The sequence below is a fragment of the Varanus komodoensis genome, unplaced genomic scaffold, assembly GCF_004798865.1.
Source record: "Varanus komodoensis strain SLA01 unplaced genomic scaffold, ASM479886v1 scaffold37, whole genome shotgun sequence".
Lineage (NCBI taxonomy): Eukaryota > Metazoa > Chordata > Lepidosauria > Squamata > Varanidae > Varanus > Varanus komodoensis.
Genome location: NW_025335889.1, coordinates 8,515,746 through 8,535,573, shown reverse-complemented (window position 1 = coordinate 8,535,573; position 19,828 = coordinate 8,515,746). Strand labels below are relative to the sequence as shown.

Here is a 19,828-nt window from a genome sequence, read left to right as displayed (position 1 = left end):
CAGGACCAGTGTTAATGCAGAACCAACCAGAACTAAGGGATTGGAAATGGGCTACAAGGTTGAATGTAGCTGCTCCCTTTTGCTTTCTTTCTATCATATATAATTCCTTCTTCCACTGTATGATTTCCCCTACCATTAACTATGATTTAACATTAAGCTTGTATTGTTAACCATAGCTGTTACTAACTGTATGGTGCCCTAATTCACCATTTGAAATGAATTCTAGTTTCAAACGCATTGCCAGAACTGCATTTGGTTTCAGGTTACCCATGGCTAATAATTCCAGATACACCCATGGAAGCCATAGTTCCCATGAGAGTTCTATTTTCAGACTATGTTGCTCTTAAGCATAGTCTATGTGGCATCTATAGATTGCCATGTTGCTATCCCCTGACCCTTGGAGAATGGGATGTGTGAGTAGAAGTGCATGTTTGCCAATATGAATGTGCATATGACCTAATATCTTGCAGCAGTCATAAATTAATCTGGGGTTCCCTCGGGGTTCCTGTGTGAATGGTGTCATTCACCAACATTTCAGCATTCACTATAAAAGATATGTCACATAACATGGATCTCTGAGAAAACTGGCAGGTTCATACTCTTCTTGCACTGATGTTTTCTCTAATAATGCAGAAATAGCAGGGGGATGGATGACATGGATAGCAGCAGTAACTGATGAGATGTGTGGGGAGTTCAGAGACAGGAAGAAGTTGCCTCCCTTAAGTGGCAGGGAGGAGAAATGGCAACTGAGAGAAGAACCCAAGGAAGTTCAAGATACCTGAAGTGGGAAGAAGCAGGGGTAGCTGTAGTGAGCACCATGGAGGAATGCCGGTGTTGACTGGCTAGGGGCACTGAGTACAGCTGTCAGGGGCTGATGGGTATGCCTAATCTATCAGCCCTGCCTGCCTCCAGTGCCACCTGCCTCCATCACTGGATTGCACATTCGGCCGCTAAGGACATTGCACACCTTTGGTTGGTGGGCTCCCTCTTCCCTCTAACTCGCCTGCGCATTACCTCATTGGCCACTGCTGAGGTTTAGTCTAAAGGCAAAAGAAAACCCAAGTCTATAACAAGGGCAAGAGACAGATGATCAGAAGGAGACTGTGAGACATGAGAATTACTGCAGCTTTGAAGGAGAATTGATCACTGTGCAACCTTTGTAAATGTGAAAAATACAGTACTTTTATTGCTGGCAGCTGCTCAACTCACGAGTTAGACACAGACGGTTTGTGCAGAAAACAGCTTCTGCTTAGTGAAGCAGTAAAGGCCTTTGCTCACTCAAGTGTTAGATAACAGATATATGCCAACTATCACAGTGCCTCTGAATCACTTCGACAAGACTACATACTGTATCTAAAAGCACCTTAAGATTTCTGGAGAAAAGGTAGGAAGAGATACAAAGATTTGACTGTATGGCAATAATTCTCACAATAATAATAATAGCCCCCACTGAGCACACATTAAACAAAGAAGAAAAGAAGGAAGAAAAATATTGGTTTGCAAGATCAGTACACTTGATTTATCTACATTCGTTCTGGGTTTAAGCAATAACACTGTATCACAAGAACAGGTGAAAGATAAGGCACATCATGTATAGGAAATATTTTTCCATGCAGGCAGGAAGAAATGGTGGGTTCACCACCACTACCACCACACACACATGCAAACACACAGAGATTGTGGTGTGACATTTTGCAATTAACTTGTGGATATTCTGCCTGAATCTCTTAGGACTGATCATCTGTAGGTTAAACTGAGGCAGAGGATCTGCAAAGGACTTTTTAAAAAAATATGTACATAACTTCATATGCATTTATCTAAAATAAGTATGCATTTTCAGAAATAGTACAGCAATATTTTAAAAGTATAGAATTTGAAGGATAATCATTCATTTGGAAGGTACAAAGCATGTCACTTCATTTCCAACTGGGAACAAAATCCTCAACCATTGCAATTGGCAATAACTCTCAAGAATTTCAGAGAGAGACATTCCAGACACTACTTGTGCTGGTGGCAGGTGGAGAGATGTTGTCAGCTGCTGCTGCTGCTGCTGCTGCTGATGATGATGATGATGATGAGCACAAATGCAAAAATGTCTCTGTACCCTTTTTTCCCCTGAAATTAGGCAGACATAATCCTCTCCTAAGGAACTACTATGCCTGCAAGGCTTCACTTCAGACACACAAAAATAAGGTATACTTATTTTTTCTGTTTAACATTTTCGTCATTGAGAGGCACACAGTTCAGACCTGGGTTGGGTACCCAAGTCAAAGTAGACTGTGTCCTAATCAGTCAAAGCACCAAATTGGGGTTCAAGTTAAATCTTATGGTCAGTGCACACCTCTAGTGTAGACTGAATTTCTGGCCTAGTTCTCACTGTGGTAGTAAATCTGTGTCTTGGCACTATTGCTTCAAACTGTAAGCAGGAACTTGAGTGTTTAGATGTTCTTTCATTCAAAAAGCAAAAGCAAAGCCATTCTCATAGAAAAGTAGCATATCAGGGAAGTGGATGCAAATGCTCCCTGACATGCTTGATTTTTAGGGATAGGGAGTGTTCCATCATGTGAAACTTCTCTAGCCTGAGGTGGTCAAACCCATCTTAGTGAAAACAAGGTCCCTGTCTAGGGTGGGAGAAAGAATCAACATTAATATTCCCAGTGGATGTAATCAAGGCTGAATGCCACTGAACTCTGACTATTCCATCCTTCACTTGTTTGATGTGTTTTCAAGAAAAGAAAACCAACATCAAATAAAATACATACCTGAGCTGTTCATAGTAAAGCAAGAGGAGGGAGTGCAGGGATGCAGCATACATTTGGCATGTAATTGTTCAAACAAGAATTAGCTTTCAAACTCTATCCACTGTTAAGGGGTAAACCCGGTTAGATCAATGGACAATATATATCAATACAGGACAGCTTCCTGAATTACAGGTGTGACGGACAAAGATGAATCCTAGGTGTGAGTTTTACTTACATCCATGAGTGCAGCATTAATGTAGTTACTTGATTCCCCATCAACAGAGATAAGGAAGGGGAGGCACCGATCCAAGGGGAGTACATCCATGCAGCGGTTCTTGTCATGGTTCCTTGGCAAGAGTCCAATGCTGCAATCTTCTGGCCGTACTCGAGGTGTAACTATATTAAGGGTCTACAGTCAAAGGCAGGTATAAGTGTGATTAGTATTTAGTTCCAAAAAGAAACATAATGAATAAAAAAGAGTTGTATTTGTCCCTCATCTGGTTAGACTGAAATTTCATTTTTTTTTCACAAGATGAGACCAGGACACATGGAGATACAAGGAGTGGAGATGGGGAGAAGGATAAGATTGTCTTACTTCAGCATTCTGTACAAAACTTCCCCTTTGTCTACTGAGTGCTTGAACCTAGAGATCTGAATGAACAATCCTTGCTTTGAAACTGGTTGTTTAACATAAATATAAAGAATACACAGCTGTTGAACAGCCTTGTCTGCAGAACGTAAAGGTATCTGGACAACCAAAGAAACATGAAATTATGACTATGACAAATGTATGTAACACATGGTGAAGGGCATCTTGCTATTGCCTGGGCTATTGTTCTTCTAGACAGACTGGCTTAGCTTCATCATCCAGTCATGTTTCCAAACTACGTGTAGACCTTGATTTAGTATACGCCGGGTCTTTCCAAGCCTTTTTGGAGGATTCTCCAGAGCTCACAAAGACCCATGCTGGGGTACTTTCTCCATATTACTGGTCTACCCATTAGTCAATTTTCAGTCTCTTTTTTCTCACAGATTTCCAGAAATGCGGAGGGGAAATGTTAGGCCAGAGCTTAGTTTTCAGTACTCTGTTCTGCAGCCTTTAGAACATGCTGTGATCTTCCATTGTCAACAGGAACTGTGGGAATTCTGACTTAGAATAGAACATTATGAAAGTAGGGAAGGCTGGTGATTCCTGGGTCCACAGAGCTCTTCATCCACTGCAGCTTTTCAGCATTATAGGAGTGATCCATGGTGCTGGATTCCATCCCCGCAAAAAAACCCGCTACCCTGGAGTACCAAGGATAGCTCCTGAAACCTGAAACTTTCCCATCAGCTGCAGTTGAATGCAACCACCCGCTTCTGATTCAAGGCTGTGCATTGGATTAAGCATCAGTGAAGAGATGGCAATGATTTTACTATAGCCTTCATTTGGATTCTAGAGACAGCGATTATCATTTTCTCTCTGGATTCAGCTTTAAATTTATTCTGTATTATTAAAATGTGCTCTAACCATATTTCTTATACTACCAGCCATTTTTCCCCGCATGAAGAGCTAAAGCAAAATTGATACAGGTATAATACTTATAACAGTAATATAATGTTATAATATAATATATTATTATATTATAATACCATAATTATTATATGATTATGGCGCTTTATTAACACAACACTTGAAAGGCGGAAAGCTTCTATTCTTGGTCTGAAGCACACCAGAGGAAATGGGTGCACTCCTTGCCTTCAGTATTTTCTAAAAAGTTGTCATATCATTATGTTTCATCTATGAAATCATATCAGTATTGGTAGTTTTCCTCCACATAGCCAGGGGATTTAATCAGACCAACACTTTACTGAACAACGCTTATTTGGTCTTTTATATAGTTCCATGGTGAGTCCAAACATTACAATACTCTGAACTGTCAAATCATGTGGGATGTTTTAAATCTGTGATCTTGGCAGCAATTGATGTATGCTATTGCTAGCTTAAGTTCCCTCCCCCCACCCCCCAAAAAGCCAGAATACCATCCCACAATGCTAAATCCCTTTGATGGACTCCCATCAAGCAGTAATCTGGCAAAAAGTGAAATCTCAAATCCATTGTAATGACACTTCTTTGCCAGGATGCACATGATAAGCTGCATCATGAGAATGGCTAGACATTTTGCCTCTTAGTGATTCATCAGTGTCTCTTTTCTATTAATCTGATAAATCAACACTCAAGCTTGTCTGCAGTCCCAGATTGTTCTCTTGGCTATAAATACAAGCAAACCTGCACCTATTAATGTCAACCTGGTCTCCTGTCTCCATCCCTGCAGCCATTCAGTAATGTGCACAGGATTTTCTTAAGAGGCAGGGACTGAAATCTAAATCTTTTTATAAAAGCTCAGCAAACAGAGATCCCAGTATGAACAGGGACCTTTGGGTACCATTCACATGCACAGAACAACTGCAAATCAAAATCTTCAGCAAACTAAATAGCTTTATATGGATGACAAGCATTTTTACAGGATGTACATTGCTTTTGTGACAATAGGGGAATGAAATTTGGTCAATTCAAAATGTATACGAGAAAGGATGCTAAGTCCTTGACTGCAGAGAGGCTCGAATGATCATGAGATATACTGGATGTAACTTAGAGGCAGGCAAAATTCACAGTTCTAAATTGAGCTAGTCAAACTATGCTAGTTTCTCAAAGCAAATTTTTAACTGATAAGCCAGTAGACTATCACAAATAGAACACATCAATTGCACCATCTCTGCAGTGGCCTAATATTTCCTTATATCCTGGCCACCCAAGTCTCCTCCCTTCCCTACCTCTAAGTTGACCCCTTTAAACTTGCTTTGAGGTAGTTTTTCTTTCCTTGAGAAGTTGCATCCATGTGTACCATTTTGTACCAATTGTGAGAGTTAGAGGAGGGATCCTGGAGCTCTGATCCCCAGTTAAGAGATCAGAACATGTCTCTGATACTGGAGCTGGGAATCCAAACAATCTTATAGCTGCCCAAACAATGGCTAGAGGTTATGGGATCATTCTGAAATTCTGTTGATAAAAAGAGGGTTTCTCTGTTTGGAATCCTGAAAGACTCTAGAGGTCTCCTATTCTGTCTCAGATGGATTCATTCATTCATTCCTTATTTCTGATAGATGAAAAGCTATCAAGGTGGTGCACAACAACTGAAAACACAATAAAAATATGAAAGTTGAAAACAGTGATGCATTAAACATGGGCAGAGCAATCTTATTACTTCTCAGACAGCATACGAGGAGCCACAGAGAGGTGTGGATTTCCTATCCTCCAGATGCAGAGACAGCTGTGATCACTAGGGCAGGAACCAAGTGAGAATTTTCCACTCTTCTGCAAAAGCACCAGGGAAAACACCATGGTGATTTCTTTCCCATGGATGCAGTAGTGTCTTCAGAAAAAGATGTGGCTGAAAAGGTGGCATATTAGTGAACGGAGGGGAGAGAGGAGGTGAAGACTGGATCTGCTCAATCCAAAAGCTTCTCCAGTGTTGACCCACCAGTGCCTGGTTAAGTAATACAGATAGAAGAGGTACACCTACCTGCAAATATTTAAAATACAGGGGCAAAGGGATATAGAGTCTCCATCCTCTTCCTGCCCCACCTGGCTCTTGCTGGAAGGGTTTTGGATAGGGGAGGATTTTAAGATTGGAATTCTGAATTTCCCACCAATTATGCCTCATAGGGGAGCTGCTCCAGCCCCTTAATATATTTAATATTCAGATGATATTCTAAAAGCTATGAATACCAATCTATACACTGGCATATAGCCTGAAACCTCAATGGAAATAGAACCTTTTCAGAATTGGAGGGCTCCAGGCTCATTCCTAAAATAGCAAAATGCCTACCTTAGGGACATCCTGGTTTGTGCTAGATCTACAACTTGGATGCCAGCAAGCCTCCCCCATGTCAGGGGAGCAATGAAAATACACTCAGCCTCCCCTGTGTCAGAAACTGTGGCACGTGTGATACAGAAGCCTAAGTGTGGTGCAAAGAATCTTGCAGACTGCACTAGTCCCAGAGAGGATTAATCCTTAAATTTCAGAGAACAAAAAACTTAAAATAAAAATTAAACTTGCAACTTTAAATAGAATAAAGTGCCAACAACTTGGCACAACTTTTCTAACTTTTGACACTTACTTTTGGCCTAAGGCCAAGCTACATGCATCATGATTCGAAAAGTCTTTCCCAAATCAGCAATGATATACGAAAAGCTCAGCTAGTTTCTCCGCTACATTTCATTTCCCTACTTTCAGATCTTGATTATTGCTTGTGACATTCTATATGAGGAAAACATGGAATGCACATTTTATATGTTTAATTTTGTGCAAAACAATGTTTCAAATGATATATAAAGAAAACGTTAATGACTCTTTGAGTATGGAGCATGATAAAGAAATCCTTGAAACTATGTCCATTTTCTGCCTTCATAATGACCATTTCTTTAAGAAGGAAAGGTGATCTTAGTAGCATGACAGAATTTAGAAACAATTTGGTGAACAGAAGCAGAACATTCTGTTCACTGCTGTAAGAAAGGTTGTTACATTTTGTTTGGGAGCCCCAGGCAAACATTAGTGAAAATGTCCATGGAACCTAAATATTGCCTCTGTGCTAGCACTAAAACTTTGTAGCAGAAAATGCAGCACCCTTTGATCACCTTTTCTCCTATGCATAGGATTGTAACTTTTCAGCACTGTAGTAAATGAACAGAAACAATGCCATATGAGAAGACTTGATGAGCAAACATCTGCCACAGCAACAGAATCGCAAGCAAAGCAAAGAACTAACCTTGGTGTTAATTTATGAAATGAGAGGTATCAAAGAACAAATGTTTCTGGAATTAACACACTCTGACTTGGAACAAAAAGATGTTCTGCAGTTGGTAGCCTTTCCTTATGCTAGTATTTTTCCTAGGTCTCACTGAGAAGCTGGCAAGGAATTGGGACAAGTTTACAAGCCTCTCTAAGCCTTGGCCACCTTTGCCTAGGGATTTCTGAGCATTTTGTTCTTTTGAAAACATACAAGAATCTCCTGTACATAACCAAAAATGCGAACAGGAACACAATCTCAGGGAGTTTTCACAAGAACCTGAACTTGCATTTATATTCAAAAGCGGCATGCAGAAATGCTGCTTCGGAAAACTGACAATTGTGCAAATTTATTTATTTATTTGATTTATATCCCACTTTTTTCTTACAAGAACTCAAAGACGCTTACATTAACCCCTTCTCCTGCTTTCAATCTTATCCCTGCAACAACAACCCCATGAGATAGGTTGTGCTGAGAATCTGTGCCTGGCCCAAAGTCACACAGTTGGCCCCATGGCTAAGCATGGACTAGAACTCAGATTGCGTGTCTCAGTCTCATCCTAGTCACACTACACCACATTGGCTCTCAATCCTTCCCACACCCACATTTTCATGCTTTAGCCTATGGGAAAAATTGACATTTTTTCCAACTGGAAGAAAATACACCAGAGTTCAAGAATGCAAACAAGGTAAAATGAGCTTCAGGGCAGAATTCAGAATATCTCAGTGAACTCAAACCCTTCCTGCTTGTCATCCTACCTTTGACAATTCCATGCAGCCAGGAGGGGTGCATGTGGTACTTCTTACAGCTGTGGAAAGCTATCATTTTCAGCTGAGATCATGGGGATAAACTTGGATTTTAATCCAACAGAGATAAAGAAATCGAGAGTTTGAAATGCTCACTTCTTTGAGACAAGAAATAAGACCCCGCTCCAGCCCTGCAAGTTCCTTTTTGGTGTAAAGCTTCCTGGCATCTCACCTCAGTGTCAAATAGCTTCTATCACAGAGAAAAATATATCTACTGACACACATTGACACACCTGTGCAACGGGTCCCCTCAAGCTAATCTGCATTTGGTTTCTGCTGTTGGATTCAGGGATCTTACTGCACAGGCTGCTTTCATATTTTGAGGGTAAAGGGAAAATCTGCAATTTGAATACATGCACATTCTCTTTGGATCTAATTCACATAACAAAGTATCTGAGAGACTCTAACATCTTACTGAGGTGAATTTGAACATGGATAAAGCTGCCACGAGTAGTGAAATATATGTTTTTGGTTTGTTTTGTTTACCTGGAATTCATCTTTTATCTGGCTGGAATTTGTCTGTGGATCCAGTCTACTGATGTTGTAATATATGGATCTGAATTCACAAACAGGGATGGCTGTGTTGCCACAAAGGCATGCTTCTAGAATGGCATCATGAACAAAGACATATTGCTCCTATGCAGAAAGAAGTTGAACATTGATCATAGACAGTCCTATCAAGAGTAATCTTCCACATCCCTCATATGAAAGGAATTTTCAGCAACCTCTCTCAGAGGTGTTAGGCTATTAAGCACCTCAAAACAATTCATTTTTCCAACAATGGTGAATGACATATTTACCATCATGTATGCAAATGAAAAAGGGATCAAAGCTAAACTGCAACTGCATGTTAATATAACAACAGTGAATGAATCCATTGAAGAAGAAGCTTATTAGCATTTGGATAATGAACAATCCTTATTGACCTGGTTCACATGATACAGTGAAGGTTGCCATGGGTTATTTAACAGTGCCACTCTGCATATCCAACTCTTGCTTGGGCATTGTTGTGTCATGCAGATCTGACAAGCATGGATTTTGAGAGGGTTAACCAACTCACACATAATCCATGGCCTGCTCTAGACTGTACAAAGCTTCCAAAGTAATTTCTAACCCCCATTTGAGGGTTGTCATGTCATGCAAATCCCATGACATCTATGTGGATGGCACTTTAAATTCTATAGAATGTAACTATAATTCCAGATTTACATGCTTAACTGCTATATCAAGGTATATAGTATTCTAAATGGATGTAGACTTCAACTCTGCAAAATTAACAATTGTTAGTGATTGCTAGGGAATATAATTCCAATATCTTGGGAAAAATTATTTTCCTTCATTAATATGTAATATGCCATCCATTATAGATTCAGAAGCTAGTTGCACTCTAATTACTATATCTGCATTTTGACACATGCACATGTTTGCAAATCTTGACTGCTGCAATCATTCCTTATATGTTTACCCATAGCTTAAGATATCTTAGATGCATGACAAAAAAAGTTGCATGTGCATTCCTTGGTGGGTAGGAGATAGGCTGATCCTGGGCTGGAGATGATTCTGCAGATCCTCAAATGCTGCAGCCATGACAGATACATTCATGCCATTGCCTTCAGTTCCATTCCATAGTGCAGAGCCATCTGTTAGGGCTGAGCATTTTCCTGGGAACAGGCTGGCAAGCAAGGAAAAAAACATGCCGCACCTACCTCTGTTTGCACCAAGTTCACCCTCTGGGATCGCAGTTCCCGCACACAGTTAAATATGTCTACCACGCCTTCATTCTCCGCCATGTCAAGCATGATGTCAATGGCAATAAAGCAGCCTGTCCTCCCAGCACCGGCACTGGAGGAGAGGAGCAAAGAAGAACAAGGACCTGATCTATGGACCGTGAAAAGGCAGAGCGTTCAGAGGCAGACAAAAAAGAGCATTGCAAGTGCAGCTGTCTTCCTTCATTAGTCCCTCACTACCCCTAAGGTATGGGCCTCATTGCTGTGCAGCCAACACTCTTTGGGGTGGGGAGGGGGGAAGTAAGGCTCAGAAACCTCAGGAAAGGGAAAGGAACTGAGAAAGAAAGAGAGAAAGCAGAAAATAAAATGCCAAGATTGTGACCATAGTTTTGTCTTTCTCACCTTAAATTAAAACAGATACGGTAGGCTTGGAAGAACAGACACAAGTTTTCATTCTTTTGGCAAGCAGAGCACCTGGCAGATTCAGAAGCAAAGGGCTTTTTTATGAAAGGGGTTTTTTCCCCTTGAATGATGTCTTTTAAAAGCAAAGTTCCTATTGCTTCCAGAGAGCTACAGCCTGACAAAGCTTGAAACATCAAACTGCAATTTTCCTCCTGCACTTTGCCCACGTAGTTATTCAGATCATGCAGGCAGAAACTGAAACCTGGTCTCAAGACATTTTAAAGAAAGCCTCTTACCATTCTGAGTAGCTGGGATATTAAGACCTCTTCCCCCTTGTTATCCATATTGCTTGCAATTTTCTAAAGAGGACGAGGCATTTGCCACTGTGCTGAGTGCACTGATTCATCTGGCCCCAATTCACTTTCAGAGCCATGGCATTCTGGAGATATGGTGCTGTCTTCATTCAGCAAAATCATATGGAGGAACAAGACCTGTGTGTTCTGCCCCTGCTAGGCCCAAGGAACTGCTCCAGCACAGATATGGTGGACTAAATAGATGGCAATTACATGGAAGCTGTTTGGAAATTTGGATGAATCTTTGTCACAGCCATTGTGTGTGACCCACCCTGGCAACTGGACTGAACAAAGAACACTTCATTGTTGCTAAGATGCCAAAAGTACATAAGATGAACTATTGAGGCTATTTTGGAAGAAGATGCTCACATGGAATGTACTTATGAGGCATCTGAATGACAATGAAAGAAACCTGGTGACTGCTAACCTAAAAAGATGATGGGCTATGTGAGGTGGGATTGTCCAATCTTGATGCTAGAATCAGAAAGTGGTGAGGAGCCATGTAGGGCATTGAAACCCGTCCACTGCTCAGGGTAGAAATTCAATTTAAAGCATCCCAGACAGATCCCGCTGCAGTCACTGCTTCCATACCTCCTTGACAGGGTGACTAATACCTCCCTAGGCAGTTGGTTCCACTGTCTGACTCTGACTGTTAGGAACTTTTCCCTGATGTTCAGCTGAAGTCAGCTTCTCTGTAATGTAAGCCCATTACTTCATGTGTTACAGTCTCAGATGTCAGAGATGGCAGTAGAATGGGAAACATGATATGATCCCACCTCTGATCAATATAAAACAGAACTTCAGGGTCACTTTTGGGTGCAGGATTTATTTATTTATTTATTTAAAATTATTTTTAGGCTGCCATGAAGGGTAAAACTTTTAAAACTTAGTGTGCACAATTAGCTTGTACAATATTGGGGTGCACCCAGTGCAGGGGAAAGTAAATGGTTTCAAATGCCATGAGTATCTCTTCTTTCTTGTTGCATTTTAAGTAAAAATCCAGATCTTGATGCTCATATACATTGTATTAAATGTGAAACAAGACAGATGTAAAATGCTCAACACAAACAATAGCATTTATATAAAACATAAACAAACATAAAATACTATTTGTTGATAAATATTGATGTTTATACATGATAAATACACTTATGATTAATACTGCATTTCTGTTGTACTCTACTGAATACTGAGAATCAATAGGTACTGAGAGGTTATAAGCAACATCCAAACCTTATACTGAATTCTTGGGAGAGTTAGGGCACCAGAATTCACTTGAAATACAGTGATTATACTATGCAGTTGAAGGCCATACTGGACCAGTCACACTATCTCTTAGATAGTTTGTATTCAGGATAGATGGGCAAACCTGGTATACTACATAGGATTAAAAGACTGTACAGCTACCAAAGCTGTATGGAGGACTGAGGCAACACTTTCACTGGAGGAGCATGGATCTTTCCTACTTGCTATGGAGCAGAGTGGTAGACTACCCAATATTCATCCCCATGATTCTCTAGCACAAGCTAGTGGAGTCCCTGCCAGGCTATGGAAGTAAATGGATAAATAGATGAAAAGAAATGACAAAGAGAAGCAACTTGTATACCTGCAATGCACAACAATAGGTCCTGCCTCTGGTGGATTGAGGAACTTCACTTGCCGAACGAAGCCCAGTAGGCCTGTGGCATAACAGGGAACACCATGATCTGGCCAGCTGGTGAAGTGGAACTGCCGAATCTCTCGGATTTCGTGGTAGCCTTTCTGAGGGGGTTAAAAAGCCCTTGATTTCTATCCACAACAGCAATAATTGTAATTGCATTGTTAGACCTCTACCACTTCTTTAGTTGCATCCTAATTGCATCCACAAACATTCATGCATATTTTGTATTCCTGATCTTTCAAGATGAAATAAAAATGACTACAATCTGGAGGACTCTAATACAGCAACAGAGTTCCAGTTATCATGAATTCATTTAGAAAAGATGTTTAATGGTGAAAACTATTTCCTACAATGGGGAAGGATTTACAATAGCCTCTGTCTAGCAAGCCAATCAGGGCTTTGTATGGAGAACTAGATGAACACTAGCAAGCTGATTAAGGATTCGCATACAGAATTGTTGTGAAATTCAGTCAAAACTTTGAATGGGGAACACTGATGGAATATATGAGAAAATGTATTCCGGAATTCAACACAATGGTAAGCTGGTAAAACATCATCACAGTAGCAGAATGGTAGTCATCTCACTTTCAAACTAGGAATGGTGCATAATTAAGCTAGGTATCTGTGCCTTTTGAAAGGCAGCATGGTCAGCTAGGCTACCACTGAAACTAATAACAAAAAAATCAAGAATAAATCTAACTTCTCTCCTTTAAAGAATCTAGCTATTATGAATGCTTGAGTAACCTTACTTTATCTGATTTTTATTATCCTTTATTGATTGCTTTTCATTTTTTAGGTGCAATATGACTCTTTTCTTTAAAGATATTTCAGGTATTTTAAATGTCAGCTGCTATGGATTCTTAAGGGAGAAAGCAAGAAAGAACCATGGACAGTGGTGAGAATCTTGAGAGAAAAGAATGTGGGAGTGTTCTGGTCCTGCACAACACTAGCTGGTGACCTGAAAAGGTCAAGGAAAAAGTTTGCTCCTGAGAAAAGGGTTCTCCAGTCCTGGCTCATGGGAAATCATAGAAATGTGTGAGGAATTCGAGAAGGGGGTGAAAATCCATGATTTCTCCTAACAAATTCCAGACTGACAGCCGTGAATGGTGCTAATACCCAGTAAAGCAATTTCATTTATCTCATGGACTTCCAACTCTAATATAGGTTGGGAACTGCACCTTAAAAACAAACAAACTGTAAGATAATTGGTGCAAATCATACAATTTGTGCAAATAGCAAATTTCCTTAGCAGTTTTTTGTTTGTTTTGATGGGGGCAATGTGCAAATTAGGTCCCATCTTAGAGAAGTCTATGAAAAAAAATCCATTTTGGCCCACTTCCAATCATCAAATAAGCAGGAAAGCCCTCAAACTCAAATTAGCTTCTCAGTGTCTGCACATCCCTAGCAGGACATTGCAACAATAGGTCTGTCTCCCTATTTCCTTTCAACAACAGGTTGTCCTGATGAAGGTTCTGGTTGAATGAAGCTACAACTAGCAAGACAAAGGTCACATTTTGTTTGAGGTTTTGGGGAGGTAATCAGCAAGGCAGAGATTAATTGCAGCTCTGGCAGCACTCTGCATATGCTGCTAGACTGGAAACTTTCCTCTCGGACATCACTATTATTCCAGCAAGACACCAACAGCATCAAAACACTCCTGTACGATAGACCTCGGTCCCCCAGAAAAGCAGGTTGCTTACCTGTAACTGATGTTCTTCGAGTGGCCATCTGTGCAGTCACACATATGGGTACTGCGCCTGCACAGTGCCTTTGGCCGGAAGATTGAAAGCTAATGGTTTTTGGCTCCGCTCCCCCTTCCCCTTGTGGCCTATAAAGAGCAGAGCATCCGCCATTTTGTTCAGTCTTTGCGACCGAACGTACGGTATCTTAATGGATTTTTTTTTTTTTGTCGGTACCATAAAGGAGATGGTCCGTACCGAAAGTGCCCTCTCTCATCGACATTGAGCTGTCGATGCATCCACTTACCGACACTGAGCGGGGCCGGCGGGCGGGTTGTGTGACTGCACAGATGGCCACTCGAAGAACATCAGTTACAGGTAAGCAACCTGCTTTTCTTCGTCATGGCCTCTGTGCATCACACATATGGGTAGATTAACAAGCTTACCATCAAAGGAGGAGGGAAGGTGTTCTCATCAAAGGACGGAGGAGAGAACAGCTCTACCGAAGGAGCAGTCCCATCGAGCCTGAACATCGAGACGGTAATGCTTGGTGAAAGTGCAGGGATTCGCCCAAGTAGCGGCTCTGCAGACGTCATCAATCGGAACCCCGGATGCGAATGCCAAAGATGTAGCAACAGCTCTAGTAGAATGGCCTCGAGGAACTGAAGGCAATTTGAGCTTAGCTAACTGATAACACAAGACAATAGTGTGGACTATCCATTTAGAAAGCCTCTGTGGAGTGACTGGGTCGCCCTGATCTCTAGCTGAATATTTAATGAACAGTTTATTGGATCGCCGGATAGACTCCGTTCGTGATTGATAAAAGGCTAAACAATGCCGAACGTCGAGGGAGTGCAAAGATCTTTCCAAGGGATTCGACGGCGATGAAAAAAAGGCAGGCAGTACAATGTCTTGTCCTGTATGGAAAGGTGTAGAGACTTTGGGCAAGAAAGATGGGTCGAGACGTAAAACGACCTTTTCTCTGTGGAAGTTTAGATGCGGAGGGCACAAAGCTCACTGGCCCTCCAGGCTGACGTGACAGCTACAAGGAATGCCGTCTTCCACGAAACTAATCAGAGATCCACAGTCGCCAAAGGTTCAAAGGGGGCCTTCATAAGGGCCTGTAGAACTACAGAAAGGCTCCATGTGGGCATAACCGGTCTAATCAATGGATTAAGATTATACAGTCCTTTCAAAAATCTCTTGAGGATAGGATTAGAAAATAGGGGTGATCCGTCGACTAAGCCACGATAGTAGGCTATTGCGGCCGTATACACTTTAATAGAAGATGGCTTCAGTCCAGAGTGATGTAACTCCAGAAGGAACTGAAGAATTTGTTCGTTTGATGAGACAAGTGGGGAGAATGAATGAGACTCGGCGAAGGTGGAAAAACGTTTCCATTTAGCCGTATATGACTTTCTTGTGGACGGCTTTAGAGCAGAGTCGATAATATGCTGAATCTCAGGGTGCAAGAGTGTTGGGTTCAAATTCGACGGAGTCTGTCTCGAACCGGATGGTACGGAGAGACTGTGGCAGTGAGAGGCACCTGCATGGTTGGATTCAAGAATCGGAACCGAGGCGGTCGAAGTAATCATTGATACCGATGGATTAATAGAAGCTGTCAGATTCGAGGCTCTCAAATCCATTGTCGGCCCCAATGGAAGGTCAGTCATCGAATCCGCCACGCTGTCAGGTTCAATGAGAGCAAGTCCGGGTGACGAAGTGTGCCGTCCATTTGCGTTATAAGATATGGAAGTGCCGGAAGATGAAGAAACTCCCCGCGGGAGATGTCGAGCAGTTTCGCAAACCACGCTTGACGTGGCCACCAAGGGGCAACTAGTATCCCCGATGCACGGTCACTCACTATCTTTGCTATGACCCTCATCAGAAGAGGGATCGGAGGGAAAGCATAGAAGTTGATGTTGTCCCAAGGGATCATGAATGCGTCCCCTAGGGATGCTTGTCCGATTCCCGCTCTCGAACAGTAAGTCTCGCATACTCTGTTCTGTCGAGTAGCGAATAAATCCACATCGGGGAACCCCCAGCGCCTGAAAAGGTAGTTGCACATACGAGGATCCAGTTCCCACTCGTGAGAAGTGAAGATGTGTCTGCTGAGAAGAACTGCATGCACGTTGTCTGTGCCGGCCAGATGAACGGCCATCAGAGTAATGTGTCTCTGAATGCACCAGTCCCAAATTCTCATAGGAAGCCTGGCTAAGGTCGGTGACTTCGTCCCTCCTTGCTTGTTCAGATAAAAAACGGTCGCTATATTGTCCGAAGTTATCTGAATGATCCGATGATGAAGGAGGTCTTCGAAAGAACAAAGGGATTTGAAGACTGCCAGCAGCTCTAGGAAGCTGATATGATTCGTGGACTCTAGATGAGTCCACGTTCCCTGGGTAGACAGGCCAGAGCATATTGCCCCCGATCCTAGGAGAGACGCGTCGGTACCGAGAGTTATCGAAGGAGGTCGCACCCTGAAGGGGACTCCCATCACGAGATTGGTCGGTTTCAGCCACCAGCGCAGGGAGTGGAGCACGGAAGACGGAATCCGAATCCGTTTCGACTGAGGGTCTCTTTGTGGATGATACACCTTGTTGAAGAATAGTTGCAGTGGGCGAAGCCGAAGTCTGGCATGTGGAACTACGGCAACTGAGGAGGCCATATGCCCCAGGACCCTCTGGATGGATCTCGCCGTAACCGTTCCCTCTCTTCGAATTCGATGGATATTGCGAGCGAGAGTCTGCTGTCTGTCCTGAGGGAGGAAGGCTTTCTCCAACGTCGAATCCAAGCAGGCTCCAATGAAGGTGAGCGTTTGTGTCGGAAGAAGAGAAGATTTCTCTGTATTAATACGTAGACCCAGACTATCTAGTAAGGTACGGGTTGTATGGATGGTGTCTAGGAGTCCTTCTCTGGATTGCAAGACCAACAGCCAGTCATCGAGGTACAGGTAAATTTGTATGCCCTGAAGGCGTAGGAAGGCACAGACAGGAGCCATGCATTTGGTAAAAACTCTCGGAGCCGTGGCCAGTCCGAAGGGTAAAACTTTGAACTCATAAAGTTGGTTTGCAACAGCAAAACGAAGGAAACGCCTGTAAGTTGGATGAATTGAAATATGAAAGTAGGCATCCTTCAGGTCCAGTGAGGCAAACCAATACCCTCTCCTTAACAATGGCAAAATGTTTTGAAGGGTGGACATACGAAACTTTCTTGGTATAATAAACTTATTCAAGTCCCGCAAATCCAAAATCGGACGTAGACCACCGTCCCGCTTGGGGACCGTAAAGTATCTGGAATAGAATCTGTGGAGTCCGTCAGATGGGAATACTTGACGAATCGCTCCTTTAAGGAGAAGTTGATGTATTTCGTCGAGAAGTACCGGCAAACATGAAGTAGACCGGATCGGACTCGATGGAGGAACGATGTCGAATTCTATTCGATAGCTGTGTTGAACGATGGATAATACCCACCAGTCAGATGTGATGGACTCCCAAATGTGGAGTCGGCTTCGGAGCCAATCTCCAGATGAGAGGGGGGTGGGTATTAGAGGAGCATGAGGAGTGGTTCACCAGTCCCGTCAGCGATGCCTCTGATCGTCGAAATGGCGGCGGCCCTGTTGGAAGCGCTGTTGGGGCTGAGGGTGGCAGCGCTGTTGATGCTGTTGTTGCTGGCGGTGTTGCGGCAGCTGTCTCTGCTGGTATGTCTGCCTGTAGGATGGCCGATTCCAGGACCACTTACGTCTGCTATGTGACTGGATCTCCATCCTGCGCGCCGTCATTCTTGACTCGTGCAGTTTCTTGAGTTTGTGGTCGGTACGCGAATGGAAGAGCCCGGAACCATCAAAAGGCATCTCTTCTATTTGCCACTTGGTTTCCTCCAGGAAATTACAACTCCGAAGCCATTCGTGTCTCCGGAGGGAAACGGCACCGACCAAGGCCTGGGAGTCAGTGTCCACGTGGTGACATGCCGTGGACAACTGCTGCACCGCGACCTGCACGGCTTCTTTGATCAGGACCTTCGCAAGGTCACCCTGGTGGTCTGGGAGGGTGGAGGCGACGTTGTGGAGGCGCTGCATAATAAAATATTGATATCGCGCCAACGTCGCCTCGTAGTTAGAAATGCGAAGTCCTAAGCCCGAGGCAGCATAGACCCGCCTGGCCAGGGAATCTATTTTCTGGCCCTCCTTATCCCTCGGGGCCGTATGTCCCATCGCCTCTCTCCCTTGCGAGGATTCGACGACCACCGAGTTTGGTTTCGGGTGCTTTAGCAGGAAGGGGATGTCTTCTTCCCTTACCCTGTACATAGATTCATATCTCCTGGACGTCGGCTGAGGATGTGAAGGTAGGTCCCAGGGCTGCGTCATCGCCTGCCGCAGGGTAAGGGAAGTGGCAGAACGATAGAGGTCGATTGCTCCCCGCGAACGACGTCGTAAAACTTATCCATCGACGGTCCTGGGTGCTGGGCAGCGTCGATGTCCAGGGACTGGACAAGCCTCGACATCAGCTCCGCGAAGGAGACGTGTGACTCATCGGGTGACGCAGGATCCTGGGATGTCACCACGACGTCCGGGGAGGTTGAGTCTACATCAGAGTCATCCGAATCAGCACCACAGTATGGTGGGGCAGAAGATGATGACTCCACCGGTGATAAGGAGCAGCTACTTCCGCTTTGCGGGGATCGAGGTGGCACCCTCCTCGAATCCACAGACCGTGGTTGGTCGCGGAGTGGAGGTGAGGATCGCGCCCTGGGAGCAGGGTAGTACCCCACAGAGAGCGGGTCTCCCCAAGATTGGTAATAGGGATGACGCCAACTCTCTGGGCATTGCTCTACCAAGTGGCTCCTCCGATTCCCTGGTGGGAACAGGCCAGCTTCTGTCTCCAATATCACCGCGGGCATCGGTGTCAGTGTCCTCGCTCTAGGAGGGGAGTCCTGGATTTCCCCATCCGAGATAGACCCCCGTAGAGTTGGAAGGGGTGCAGGCGGGAGGTCGACCGCACGTTGGGGAGACCCCTGAGGGGTGACCCGCATGGCCTCTTGAAGGATCGGTTTGAGCAGGGTCGGTTTTGTTTTGTTTTTTTTTTTGATAGATCGAAGAAGAAATAACAAGAGAAAACTACACAGAAGCGGGAAATGAAGTAAGGGAAAAGTAGTATAAGGGCAATATATAAGGAGAGAACCAAGAATAGCCAAAGCGAAAGTCGAAAGCGGCACGAGGCAAGTGAACGGCGGTCGCAAAGACTGAACAAAATGGCGGACGCTCCGCTCTTTATAGGCCACAAGGGGGAGGGGGAGCGGAGCTTCCCTCCAAAAACCGTTAGCTTTCAATCTTCCGGCCAAAGGCACTGCACAGGTGCAGTACCCATATGTGTGATGCACAGAGGCCACGACGAAGAAGTTCTATTTCCCATGGTTACTGAGAACTTATGGGGCCTCAGCCCATTCCTGTAGGTTTACGCTCCTTTGCAGCTGAGCGAGCCTAACAGGCTTTGGTAAAGCCATTCCTAGAAGCTGATGCTGATGGAAGGACTGACTTCTAAAGATCAGGAGATGTGTCAGAGCTTCCTAGATGTCCTCATTGGAGTGAGATTACTTGTTGGGCTCAGAGTTCTTCTGGAATGATGCTAAACCTC

At 43.5% G+C, this 19,828-nt stretch overlaps 1 protein-coding gene across 1 annotated transcript in view; it reads right to left on the bottom strand.

The window, feature by feature from the left end:
• PTPRT (protein tyrosine phosphatase receptor type T) overlaps positions 1–19,828 on the bottom strand; it is a 530,461-nt gene that overhangs the window by 8,361 nt on the left and 502,272 nt on the right. The window contains exons 27-30 of the mRNA XM_044440227.1: positions 12,466–12,620; positions 10,084–10,219; positions 8,864–9,013; positions 2,977–3,150 (exon numbers count right to left, since the gene is read on the bottom strand). Of these exons, the coding sequence (XP_044296162.1) occupies positions 2,977–3,150; positions 8,864–9,013; positions 10,084–10,219; positions 12,466–12,620 (615 nt within the window). The remainder of the gene's footprint in view (positions 1–2,976; positions 3,151–8,863; positions 9,014–10,083; positions 10,220–12,465; positions 12,621–19,828) is intronic.